The sequence below is a fragment of the Cygnus olor genome, chromosome Z (assembly GCF_009769625.2).
Source record: "Cygnus olor isolate bCygOlo1 chromosome Z, bCygOlo1.pri.v2, whole genome shotgun sequence".
Classification (NCBI taxonomy): Eukaryota; Metazoa; Chordata; class Aves; order Anseriformes; family Anatidae; genus Cygnus; species Cygnus olor.
In genome coordinates, this window is record NC_049198.1 from 39,284,435 (window position 1) to 39,298,604 (window position 14,170).

General features: G+C 38.6%; 1 protein-coding gene across 3 annotated transcripts in view; it reads right to left on the bottom strand.

Annotated features, from left to right (window-relative positions):
- The window catches only part of SMC5 (structural maintenance of chromosomes 5), a 61,247-nt gene that overhangs the window by 42,252 nt on the left and 4,825 nt on the right, over positions 1-14,170 (bottom strand). For 2 of the 3 annotated variants that reach the window (XR_005815093.1, XM_040540309.1), the window contains exons 5-12: positions 13,422-13,556; positions 11,669-11,809; positions 9,752-9,913; positions 8,301-8,348; positions 3,770-3,841; positions 2,954-3,209; positions 1,804-1,958; positions 379-492 (exon numbers count right to left, since the gene is read on the bottom strand). Coding sequence is in view for 2 of the 3 variants with exons in the window: in XM_040540309.1 (XP_040396243.1) it covers positions 379-492; positions 1,804-1,958; positions 2,954-3,209; positions 3,770-3,841; positions 8,301-8,348; positions 9,752-9,913; positions 11,669-11,809; positions 13,422-13,556 (1,083 nt within the window). In the remaining variant the exon portion in view is untranslated. The remainder of the gene's footprint in view (positions 1-378; positions 493-1,803; positions 1,959-2,953; positions 3,210-3,769; positions 3,842-8,300; positions 8,349-9,751; positions 9,914-11,668; positions 11,810-13,421; positions 13,557-14,170) is intronic. The other variant, XM_040540310.1, reaches the window with a different exon arrangement.

The window sequence follows — 14,170 nt, forward strand, 5'->3', positions numbered from 1 at the left end:
AACTTTATATCACGCTTTCTTTCCCAACTTAAGTCTGTAGGAGAATGCTCCTAATGAAAGGGGCTACTGCAACCAGCAGCAAAGGTGGACGGATGTCTACTAGCCAACATGGCACAAACACACAAGCAAGTGGATGCCTTTTCCAATAAAGGTTCCAGATGTTGAGTTTAATCATGCTTGGAAGAGCAGAAAAAGCCTCATGCCTCTCATCATGGGCATATTCCAAACTAGCTGAAGCATCCAGATGCTTGCAAGGATGCTTCAAGTACAATAAATACGGATTGTACTTCTATGCAGCTAACACAAAAAGGGTAGTAGACTCCAAAGTATGTCTCCTAATTATTATTCAATCAACGTCTAAAATTACTGCCTACTTGCCTCCACAAGAAACACTTCCATATCTTCTTGACTCTCAAAAACGAAAGCCTTCATGTCATTGGCCGAGATGTGATTTTCAATATATTTAGCGTGTCTAGTGTCTTTCAAATTGATCTGCTCACATACAAAAAAAAAGATCAGGAAAAGTAATGATAAGAGACTGTTTTAATACAATTGAACTTAACAACCCTTCCCACCCCAGCACTCAGATGATATCCAAGCCTACAGTTAATGAAAACAAAGAAAATATTTAAATGTCTTGAAAGCATATTCCTAATCTTTCTGCAATCAATTTTCTCTGGATGGAACCTATGCTATCCCACATCATTGTGTTTAGTTTTGAGCATTCCTGGAGTTGCCACTGTCTCTAACACACTGCCTTCCCCTTCTCTCCAGCTAATAATTGCAGCCACCACCACTTCTTGTCTGGGGGCCCTGTTCCAGCGCTAGTTAAGATACCATACTGTTTAGAAGCAACTAGGCTAACAAATCAAATACAGAGAACTCCATGCTTCACAAATTATTCACATGCAGTTGTCTTTGACAAATATGAATAAAGAATTGTGAAGTCCCAGAAAGACAAAGATTGTCTTTGAATTCTTAAATAAAAAAGTTAAAAAATAAAGAAGATAAAATATGAATGAAGCTTTTAATATCTGAATAAAATGTTAATATTAGAATTCTGCAGTAACTCACCAGTATTTAAGACATTATATCCGTGATAAATGAAGACAAAATTACACAGAACCACACAATTTAATAACCTCAAGACAGCCAAAGGCTGGATAAACTTACTACCAATTTGAAAACTAAAATTTATAAGTAAATGAGACTAACTTACAATACAAGTTCAGACATTAGTGGATGTTATAGGTATTAATGAGGCCTTAAAGTAAAAGCAAAGGCCATCATATTAAGGTATCTGCAAAATTGATTTGACGTGATCTTCCAGAAAGAATTGGAATATCTGGTAGTAAGAGAAAATACTAGGAGTAGGCTTTTCCTGTGCTTGTAGCTGGTTGTGCAGAGCACACCACAAAACATCTGAGGAGCACAGTGATATGGCAAAATATTTGCTGAGCAGATTGTGCTTTAAGGGGGGGCACTCAGTTGCAACTACCACTATATTTTTAAGAAACCACTTAGGTTTAAGTAATTAGATGTACTTTTGAGGAAATCTGCAGCACACACCTTAAGAAAGAACTTCTTACTGGGGAGGGAGAGGGAAGGTATGACCTCATCTTACTCAAAATTGAATATCATTACACTACATAAGGAATGAAAAATACACAGTTCACTGTACCAATACATACTGCATGCAATTGGCAGCTAATTTTAAGGTGTCTTGAAAGTTCTGAACTAATTCTCAAAGTCTTGCAAGCATAAATAGAAATTGTTTAGTGATATAGATGTAAATTTTCTTACCACAAGCATAATGGGCTCACAAACTGTTCTTTTAAACTTGTCTTTGTTCTTTCTTAGCCACATAAGAGCAGAGTGTGTATCTTGAGATTTCCCTTTAAGAGTCTCTTCTTTCATACTCATTATATTATTAAGTTGTCCAATGCGATCAATTATTCCTGTGATTTAAGACAGTTTCTTAAACAGAGTCCATAGTAAGAACACATTATAATCAGTATTTTCCAATATTTATTGACTATGTTACCACAGGTATAGGGCTGATGGGAGAATATAAGAATTTAGAGTTTCTATTCCCACATTCAAAATCCCATTTACTTATTCTAAAGGAATTTTAAGAATTACTCAAACTTAGATTCTAGAATAAAATGATAATTATCCAAAGCATAATGAAATGTGTTAGTACAGTATTTATTTATATTAAAGAACATAAGAATTTAGTCCTAAAAGTATCTCTCTTCAATTCATGTTCTACTATTATATTTAGAACCAATAATACCCCAAGAGGAAGGAAACAGTGGGACTAGCAACATGAAATTTCTGAGCGATATTTCATGTTTGCAGAAAAATGAACATGTGACAGTAGACTGTGTAGGAAAGTATTTGGTACTGAGGAGAAGCAGAGGTTGAATACCTTCTATGCCTCTTGAAATAAAATAGACAGCCTCTCTTCCTCTAGGTCACTTGGTCTTTCCCCAGGACACTTTAAAGTAATTTACTGAAATTAACATTAGCTGAAGTTCATCCAAAAAGGACAAACCAGCATCAATAGCTAATATACTGCCATAGAGATCATTTTAAGCAACACATCTTCAAAACAAACTTTTTCCCCCCTTCATCCTCCAAATACACACTTCCATTTACAAACAAAACCAGCAAACGAGTTTCTTTACTCAAGGATCAAGGGAAACTAACTTCTTGTAAGAGTAGTTTTACTGTCAATTGCTACTTTTGAATTTAAGTGTTCTTATTTTTAAAGACTGTTTTGTTACTTTTAATAAAACGGTCAAGAGGACTACTAAAGTAGCCATCTACAACTTTGAGGCTTGAGGTAAATGTCTCAAATTATTTTACTATAGCAGGACAACAAGCAGATGCTATAGGAACAGTCTTAAAAAAATTAAAACAAATCAACAAAGAAAAACAAGTAACTTACTTTTCTTTTCCCGTTCTTGGTTATTTTTCTCTGTTGTTACATCACTAATATCGCTCTCAATGTTTGCCCTTTCTCCTTGTAAATGTTTCAGTTCCGTATTAACAGCATCAATTTGTGGCTGAAGATTCTCACAGTCGTTCACTGTACTGAGTTCATCGTTCCATTCCTCTATCATCTTATGAGCACTTATTATTTTCTTTCGTCTATCCATTTCTTCATCTTTTTTCATTCTGAAAGCTTGATTAATTTCTTCAATCTAAGAATTTTGAATATTTTCAACATTAAGAGAGTTTAGTATGCAGTATTATGACAAATAACTAGTATATCACTGAGACGGGTATTAAATACAATTTTAATGCATGGTTACATCTGTATGTTCTAGTTCTAATATCCCTATGACAATTTAAAAGCTGAAAAGATTTTGTTAAGATTTAAGAACATTTAACCTAAACTAAAATCAAAATTTTATACATACAGTCCATTCTAAAAGTTTGTTGCATCAAGGTAACTGATTTTATATATCATACAACTGTCTAATAGCAGTACGTGTTCGAGTAATAGGCATTTGATTCTCAGGAGATTCTGTTCTGCCCAGAAGGCACAAAGATTCATTGTATACTAGAAGTGAAGTATAAAAATGCTGCTAGTGCTTGCAGAGAAGTCTCCCTGACCTCTGACTGAAGAGTAGACAAAAAAAAGTTTTACTGCAGAATTTAAGGAGTAGAATTCTACCTGTACACAGGATGTGCCACAGCCAGTACCAAATTAATGTATTAAACAAAAAAGCACCAAAAAGTCAAACATCAAGACTCTTACTTGCTTATCTTTCATCTCCAAAGCATCTTTCTTTTGTTTACATTTTTGAGAAGCCTCCTTGATTTCACCAGCCTGCATACAACAACATATTTAAATTAGACAGTAATAAAATGTGGAATAAATCCTTAGTTACGTAGATAGTGAAAATTCCTTCAAGTTTGACTGATTTTTACAGATCAAGCTATAAGTGAATTTTTATGACTGACAAAGACAAGCTCATCATCTTATTATTACTCTTACTTCTATCTGTAACAGATACATTTTCAGCAATTTGTACAGAAATGAATATTGGCATACAATCTGTTCACAATCATGCAAGATCAGCTATGGATCTGCAAACTCAGGCACAACAGAGGAAGCATCCTAACCTGATCTTAATTAAAATAACTCCACCTTTGATTTAAACAAACAAAAAAAGTTACATTCAGACCCTTAAACTGGAAAAGGTTACTGTCTCTTTTTCCAAATTGACTTTATAAATCAAAGTTTCTACTTAGAGACAAATTTACTGTAGGGAAGGCTTAAATTCTTAGGCACAGGACAGCAAAAACCATTTGTCATAGCCATCCTGCTTCTGAAGTGCACTGCGCTAAAGCTATATTCTACACAGCTGAGAAATTGTTGACTAATGAATAGGATAGGATAGAAAGGGACTTACAAGGATCATAAGGTCCAACTGCCAGACTACTTCAGGGCTAAGCAAAAGTTAGAACATATAAACGACAACACTGTCCAAATACCTCTTGAACACTGACAAGCATGGGACATCAACCACCTCTTTAGGAAGCCTGTTCCAGTGTTTGACCACCCTCAAAGTAAATAACTTTTTCCTAACATCCAGTCTGAACATCCCCTGGTGCAGCTTTGTGCTTTCCCACATGTTCTGTCACTGGTTATCAGGGAGAAGAGACCAGCACCTCTCTCTCCGCTTCCCATCATCAGAAGTTGTGGACAGCAATGAGGTTGCCTCTCATCTTTCTTTTCTCCAGACCAGAAAAGCTAAGTGTCCTCAACCTCCCCTCACAGGACATGCCTTCCAGCCCTCTTACTAGCTGTGCTGCCCTCCCCTGAGGCTTTCAAGGACCTTAACATCCTTTTTATATTGTGGAGCCCAGAACAGCACACAATACTCAAGGTAAGGCTGTACCAACGCTAAATATAGTGGGAGAATCATCATTTTTGACCTAGTGGCTATGTCATGTTTAAGGTACCCCAAAATGTAATTTGCCCTCCTGGCTGCCAGGGCACATTGCTGGCTCATGTTGAGCCCACTGTCGACCAGCAGCCCCAGATCATGCTGTGCTGCTCTCCCACCACTCACCTCCCAGTCTGTGCTTGTGACAGGTATTACTCCAGTCCAGGTGCTGCACCCAGCATTTACCTTTGTTGTATTTCATGCCATTGCTGATTGTGCAGCACTCCAACATATCCAGATCCCACTGTAAGGCCTGTTGTTCCTCCAGGGAGCCAACAGCACCTCACAGTTTACTACCACCAGAAAACATTCTAAGGATACATTCACCTCCTGCATGCGGATCACTGATAAAAATGCTGGACATGACTGGCCCCAGAACTGAGCCCTGGGTAACACCACTAGTGACCGGCTGACAGAGCAGCCTCATTCACTACAGCCTTTTGAACTCTGACATTCAGTCAGTTCATCACCAGTGTGGCACGAACCTGTTCAACTCACAGTTGGACCATTTGTCCAGAAGAATGCTGTGAGGAATAGTATCAAAGGCCTTACTAAAATCCAGGAAGATTACACCCACCCCCTTCCCTTCATCCACCAACTGAATGACCTTATCATAGAAGGAGATCAAATTACTAGGTAGGGCTTTCCTTTCATGAACCCATTTTGTCTACACCCAATAACAGCTTTGTTCTTCATATGCCTTTCAATGACACCCAGGCCAATCTTCTTCATAACTCTTCCAGGGACTGAGGGTAGACTAACAGGCCTGTAACTTTCCTGGGCCTTCTCTCATGCCCTTCTTGTAGATGGGTATAACAGTGGCTAGCTTCCAGTCAGCAGGGACCTCCCCAGACTCTCAAGACCTTTTATAAATTGTTGACAGGGGTCCAGCTATAACACCTACTAATATCCTTCAATGCTTTGAGGTGAATCCCGTCATGCCCCATGGACTTAGGAACATCCAGCTGATACAGGCACCATTGCCTCTACTCTTTCTCTATTCCCAGATTCCAGAGAGCTTTAGAACAATACAGGTTGGTAGGAACTCCTGGAAGTCAAGTCACCCTGTACAATCCCTTGCTCAAAGCAGGTCTTACTAAACCGTGTTACTAAGGCACATGTCCAGTTGAATCCTGAAAGCCTCCAATGACAAGAGACTCAGTTACTTATTTGGGCAATCTCTTTCCCCAACCCCCCAACCCTTCCCGAATTTCAAATTGTCTCTGTTACTTGTCACAGCAAGAGGAATAGGAGCAGTGAAGGCCCATTTGTCTCAAGAGGCTACCTAGGAAGTGCAATGAGAGGAAAGGAAATGAACTTAGCAACCTTCAGACTCCTCACATTATCTCATTGCCACATTAGAAGACTTGAGTTGTGGTGTGGCTAAAATTAACAGGTTTAAAAGATTCTCAGTTGGAAAAAGTAGTTAGAAAAAGCTACTAATTGCAAGTTGCATAATCAAATAGAATTATGATTATACAGAGGAAGCATGCTGTGCTTTCTGTACAAATTCAACTCCTTCCCTAAACCAAAGAGGCTGAAGGATGGGAAGCCTGTGGGTAAATTCCAGTGCGGACAGGGAAATAAAAACAGCACTCCAGCTTGAAGAAATTTCTTCCTACAAAATAAATCACACTGAAAAGCTAAGATGCCCAGAGAACAGAAAATAAAATTGTGCAGATTCTTTTCCATCTCGCAACATAAAAGGTGAACACAACTTAAAGGCCTTGACTCTGCAGTTGCTTGCACAGAGACTAGGTGGAACACTGCGCCTTGGTCCTGCAGTTGACCACAATACAGTACTGACTCCACGGTGCTGTCTGAAAACACCTCAGGCAGGCACTATGAACAAGAAAGCCTTTCCTGGGAAATTGATGCAAAATGTTCACAGAAAAATTCTGAAGTGTCTCAAAGTCAGGAGAGTATTAAAGAACTGGAATCCAGTTTTTCAATTATCATAAATATACGATAACTGAAAATGTAATATGTACCAACTTACTGAATAGATTAACAACTATAATCTTGTTTAAAGTTTTTGCGGTACAACCAAAAAACTCTGCTTTATACTACGAAATACTACCCAAATTGCATTGCATAATCCACACTTTTCAAAGGTCCAAGAGCCTGGAGCAGAAACCATTCTAGTATTCTCTCACACAATTTTATCAATCTCTTCCTCCAAGATGGGCAGATTTATTTTCTTCAGAATCTGCACATCCCACCCACCCTAAGCACAAAATTTTACTCACAAACCAAAAACTTACAAGGGTTTTAGCACAGAAACAACAAAAATAGTCATGCACTCTCTGGGTACTTTAATTTCTTTCCAGATTTAGCACTGCCTTTACTTTCATACTATGGGAAATCTGTAACACCATGACTGGCTTTCTGCCAACAAAATGCAAACAAAACATACCAAAGAGGGATTTTTTTGCTCTCACATGCCTATCTTCAAGCCAAGAGTAAGATCAAGAAGTAGTCAGGATTACAGTTATTTGATAACAAAAATAAGCCTGGACCGAAGGGCCTGGATATAGTCAGATTCTTACTGGACTGTGTCTGAAAGAGTCAACTTCAAACACTAAACTGCTTTCGCTTAATGCCCAACTAAATGTTTACTTAAAAAAAACAGACAAAAAACTTCTACACAAATAAAGTTATACTGCTTTCATAATAAAATCACTCAACTCATGCCGGCTGATAGTATAATTATCACTGAAATACTCAAATTCTTGCATCTATAAGGACTAAATTTTAAGCTATAATGAATTCAAGCAGCATCTTTAAAGAAGTGAAGAGTTTCTGAAGAACTAGCAATTGAAGTAATTTGAAGGTATGGTGCTTAAAGCCATTGAGGTTTTGCCTTGGGTTAAAACTACTGACAGTGCTAGCAGCACACACCCTGCTTCAAAAGAAACTGGAAAGCAATATTAGAATATCTCAGTAAGTCTTCTATAGGTAATTTACTTCAGATGTCACATCTCTCCTTCTTTGCATCTTTTTGGCTTCTGGAATTCTGTAGAACAAACTGCACCTACCTAATACATTCTCTGAGCCCAAAAGAAGCATGACTTCAGAATAAAGCTAACCTTGTGAATGTGTAGTGTATAGCACTCCACAGGTTTAGTTTCAGTAGAAACAAGTTGATTCAAGAGTTAGTCAATTAAGAGTATGAGTTAATCAGGTAGCACATTCCCCCAGTTCCACTTTTACAGTTCTGTAGTGAACAGCCTATATAAGAACACTCTTTGCAAGTCAAAGCTAAAATGTTCACTATTTTTCCACAGGCTTCTGATACAAACAGAGTGTAACTTCTAAATGAGTAGAGACCAATACCTCTAGGAACTGTGGAAGCAGCAGTTTGCAGCAGAACTCCTTCTTGTTCTAAACATATATATATATATAAGTATTAGTATAACATTAGTTAAAAATGAGATACGACTAAAACGTAACACAATAACACTAAGCCGTGAAAACAAAGCACAAAGGCCCTTTCCACATTATGAAAATCAATTGAAGCTTCCAGCCATCAACTTTCCTCTAAGGAAGACCACCTACTTTTTAAAAACAAAGAACAACAGCAACAAACAATAAAAATAAACAAAAAAGCCACACCCAAAAGCACCACTTCAATAAAACCAACTTTAAGAAGTTTGTATATTTTTCATAACAGTATAATAAACTCTTGCAGCACTGTAGAGCTCAGAATCCAAGTCTGGCTACAACTGTTCTTAGTAAGATTTTTGAAAAGTGGTACTGGTGTGAACAACAATCTGGTTTTTTGCTTGGTTGCAATTTTGGGGTTTTCCATTTGTTTTGTCTTTCAGAGAAAGCACATGGAGAGTGTAGTAACTCACAGTGCACTAAATGATATACAAGTAAAGTTTCAGGCTGATTCTACAAGCTGCATCACGACAGCAGTGTCACAGGTACCTCCACACCAAGTTATCCGATTTGAATTACAGTTATCTTGAAATAGAACTCACTACAGTAAATATTCTCATGTTATCAGATAACTTTGATTATTCATCAAAAAATTTTTACAGCCTACGCATACAATGACTACTGCAGTCTGAACAGTACATGATAGTTAAGTCCTGCAGGGAATTACAGTACCTTTATTGACATTTTCCACACCTGTAGAGAGAACAGCTATTCAAAGCCAGATACCAAGCTGTAAAGCATAGGCAGGCTATCCATTTAAATTCTTCAATGCATAATGTTCACAACTGATGGAGGATTACTGCATACTAAAAGATAAATATAGAAATACGCTACTTACGAAAGTAGATTAAACATTAGAAAAAAGCCCTTAGGCCAGAAAAGTCGCAAGTTAGCTTAAATTAACTACACAAACTGACCACATTTTCTTAAGATACTCAGTTTGCAAATTCTCCAACTTGGTGTAAGTTTTGCAAAGAAACTACAAAACAGATGAAAACACAGGACTAATTTAATACTGTTACCTAACTTCAGGAAACTGTAACATGATAACTCTGAAGACTGTGAAGGCTCTTTGAAGATACCAAGTGTTCCTGCTCACATAATACAAAGACAGTGGACCTTCAGAGTGGCTACTTAAGGTTTATTAAGAAACACAATCCTTAAGTTTTATTGCTTTTAGTGGAACACCAATGTGCAGAACTCAGTGAGAACCAAGGGCAAGAGAACTTCAGAAAAACTTCTAAAACATATTATGGTACACTAGAAAGAAGGATGCTACTCTTACACTTTGCAAATCTGAACAAAGAACACCTGAATATTATAACTGAACTTAAATTACCTACCATACATCTTATTTTCCTATCCAGACTCTTAAAAGATCCTTCAATTTCTTGCATTTTTTTCATCAGTGGAGACTGCATTTCTTTCAGATTCTTCAGTTCTTCCCTGGCCTGGTCTCGGATTTGTTTCACTTCCTCGTGCTGCTTACGAACAGTTTCATATTCCTTGGAAAAGTTGCAAGTAAAATAATTAAAGACTTCTGTCTTCCTTTCCAGTATTTTATACTGCTTTAACATTTTATGTAATTGAACACAGGTTTTAAGAGAAAAATCTCATTCAGAAACTAGTATTAGCGTGACTGCTTAAGTAATCCTCCTGTTATTACTATGAGCAGAAGATACAGAGATCATTCAATCCCCACTGAACAGGGCACACATTTAGTGGTTCTCAAGTAACAGACAATGGAAGTAGAAGAAGATATGACCAACAACTTTGCCTTTAAACCCATCTTGGATCAGCATGGAAAAAGTAAGTTAGCCCCTTCTACCTATACTTTGAGCATTAATTAGGCAGAAGTCCTCAAGCTAAGGAGCAAGAAACCACAGAAAACTTCAGGAGAAAGAAAAGGAAGAAGTTAGACGGATCAGAGCTAGGAACAGCTATAACACTGAAGTAAACTGAAGGGGAGAAGGGAAGAACAAAACTTTTGGGAAGAAAAAAAAACACACACACACAAATCCTCCACCATACACTACAATAACAAGTCACTATCTATGGAGCCCTGAATTATTCCGAGCTTTAAAACAACACAAAACCAACAAAAAAAAGGGATGGCCTGCAAGCTCCATCCATTTTGCACTATCTACCCCTGTACTGGGTTAACGTAACAAGGCTTTGGTAGCAGGATGTGGGGGGGAGGGCTGTAGAATCCTGCAGACACCAAAAACAGTGCAGAAAGAGGGCAGGAGGTGCAGCAGAGCAGCAGTTCCCCTGCGGCTTGTGAAGGGAGAGGCCCCTGGTGGAGCAGGCTGTCCCCCTGCAGCCCATGGGTCCCACACGGAGCAGATCTCCACGCTGCAGACCATGGGTGGAGGGGCCCCCGGTGGAGCAGGTGGATGTGGCCTGGAGGAGGCTGCGGCCCATGGAGAGCCCCCGCAGGAGCAGGCCCCGGGCCGGAGCTGCAGCCCGTGGAGAGGAGCCCATGCAGGCGCAGGGGGGCTGGGGGGAGCTGCCGCCCATACTGAAGCAGTCAATTCCTGAAGGACTGACCTGATGGTACAGACCCATATTGGATTGGTTATTGAAGAACTGCAGCCTGTGGGAAGCCCACATAAAATCAATTCAGGAAGGACGGCATCCTGTGGGAGGGACACCAGGCTGGAGCAGGGAAGACAGTGAGGAGGAAGGAGTGGCAGAGACAAAGTGTTAAGTCCTGACCACAACCCCCATTCCCCTGAGTTGCTCAGGAAGAGGGAGGAAAAGTATTTTTAGTTTGCTTGTAGTTTCTCACTGCTCTCGTCTGTTAGCAACAGGCAATAAATTACATTAATCTCTCTACACTGAGTTTGCTTTGCCTGTGATGGTGAGTGATCTCCCTGTTCTTATCTCAACCCATGAGCCTTTTTTCACCATATTTTCTTCACCTTTCGTTTTTAGGAGGAGTGAGAGAGCTGTGTGATTGAGTTAGCTGCCCATCAGTTTGAAACCAACACAGCCACTTTTTCCTAGTTAGTAATTTAATCACCACACTTGTAAACATAAAAAAAATAATCACAAATATATCTATTTAGGCTACTCTGTCAAAATTCTTTCTTTATAATATCTTTTCTTATAAAGCAGAAAAGCATTTGAAGAAAGATGTGATAATCCAATTTAAGATTAAGAAATCCCTTCAACATGACATAGTTTTAGTATTGCAGTTGTAAGAAAAACATGTCAGGTAAGAGACACACTGAAAATAAAATAAAATTAAAACTTACCACCCAAGGTCTTTTTCTCTCAAGCATCTCAATTAGGTCTAGATGGCGCTTGCGTTCATGGTATCTCTCGACATCTTGTTTGTATCGTTCAACCCTCTGTTTCATTTTCTCCAATGAGTTACTTTTGTCTTTGCATAAATTCTGTAAGAATAAACATTTCATAATTTACAGCATCTACTCTATGAAAACACTTTTCAGAAATTATCCATACTTGGACCCCTTGCTACAAGAAGGACATCGAGGTACTAGAGTGTGTCCAAAGGAGGGCAACAAAGCTGCTAAAGGGTCTAGAGAACAAGTTTTACGAGGAGCAGCTGAGGGAGTTGGGGTTGTTTAGCCTGCAGAAGAGGAGGCTCAGGGGAAACCTTATCGCACTCTACAGTTACCTTACAGAAGGCTATAGCAAGGTGGGGGTTGGTCTCTCCTTCTCCTAAGCACCAAGTGGTAAGACAAGAGGAAAAGGCCTTAAGTTGCACCAGGGGAGGTCTAGGTTGGATATTAGGAAAAATTTCTTCGCTGAAAGGGCTGTGAAGCATTGGAATAGGCTGCCCAGGGAAATGGTTGAGTCACCATCCCTGGAGGTCTTCGAAAACCATGTAGATGTGGTGCTTAGGGATGTGGTTTAATGGTGGATTTGGCAGGGCCAGGTTAAAGGCTGCACCATCTAAAGATGATCTTAGAGGTCTTTCCCAATCTAAACAATTCCATGATTCTACAAATAACTATGCAGAAATTTAACGTTACAGACGACATTTTAGTACAGCAGTAATTACAGAAGTGGTTCTGGTTCTTAATCCAATCAGAAGAGCTGTCCAGCTTTTTCAAGTAACTATATCACACACTTTGCTGTTTAAATTCAGTTTGTTTTCACAGAATCTTAACATGAATAAAACCTTTTAAAATAAATAAATAAAAAAAAGAATTTCATCCCTACAGCTCATGGACTGATTAATCTAGAAGTTTCTAAACAACCATGACTGATTTTGCTAAATACAAGTTGTAAAAATACTTCTGAAAGGTCTTGTACAGATCTGTAACAGAAATATTAAGGTTGGTATTTGACTGTAGTACATATGAATGGAAATGCATGCGTTTGCACAAATATAAGAAACAGCAGAACAAAGAATTAAAATGGCCTGCACTGGTAACAACAGTCACTGTTCCCAGAACAGTGCTCCCAAGACACCATTCCCAGCAGTAACATCTCTGTAGAGATTACAAAGCCAGCCCGCTGGTAAGTTCATAGCACAGGTGAGTGTCAGGGAAAGATCCTGCATGCTAACAAAAGGACAGCAACAAGGTTGCAGCATACTGCTTGCAATTATCTTCTTTTCTTTTAGTATGTGACTATTCCAAACCAGGAAAAAGAAGTCTTTTAATTTATGGAATATTTTTCCATATATTCCATATTTCCAAATAATTTATGGTAAGCAAGATAAAAGCAAAGGAACACCTCCTAACAGTTGACAACTCGTAAAGGGCAAAAAAAGATACGTTCAGATAGCAGTTACTGCCAGTAAAGAATCACAGGAAAGTTATGAGGATGTGATAGAAGGCATCTGTTATACTCTGTCCAGAACACTTGCACCCATGTGTCTTAGTGCTTGCAAGCTGGAGAATGAATGAGATCTGAGAGAAGATATGCGCTATTGGGCAAAATCTACTTACCACAACTTCATAAACAAACAGCATGTAAGAACTCACATAAAATTTTATTATGTAAATTCTCTGTCTGTACAATGTGTATGTTTACCTCTAGTTCTCTTTCTTTTTCTCTGAAGTTTTTCAGTTCACAGTGAAATTTGTACATTTCTGGAGGACCAATGGATTTTTCAGTGGCTTCAAGCAATTCAACCTTACTCAGTCTTGCAAATTCTCCAACTCTGTCCTATAAAATAAAGGAGCTTTAACAATACAGTTTTAGTTGGAATAGTGTAGGACGGTAATACTGGATTTAAACAGTCACACAAACATCACCTGACATACAGTTCTTTGATAGTTCTGACATGATTAAGCATAGGACAACCACCTCTGGAAAAGGCAACCCAACTCTCTTTAATATTTGTAAAATTTCATACAAGGTTTTCCTGGAGCTGTTCTGGCATGATTTGAGCTTAAACCTTAGCTCTTGGCTTTTTCAGCAGCTCTTGAGGGCATCTGTTGAGGACAGAGATTAGTTCATTGTTTCTGAACTGGCTATCATTTTTCTGAATGAGCCAGCTCAGTTCAGAGAATTTACTTTTTTCAGCCTTTCTTCATGAATGCATTTCTCCTTGAAGAGGATAATAAATGCATGACTGGCTAGGCTCATGATCCCCATGAGCTGGAAAGGTCTTCAGAAACAACCCACCATAAATTTTTTTTTAAGGGTGTAACTGTGACCCAACATAGCTATCTGCACAGAAACCCTAACCTTCCCAAGCATGGATTCAGCTATCAAAGCAGCATCTGACATTCACTAGTCTTCTCCTTCCTTCATGAGCTATTTTCCATCAGGATAAT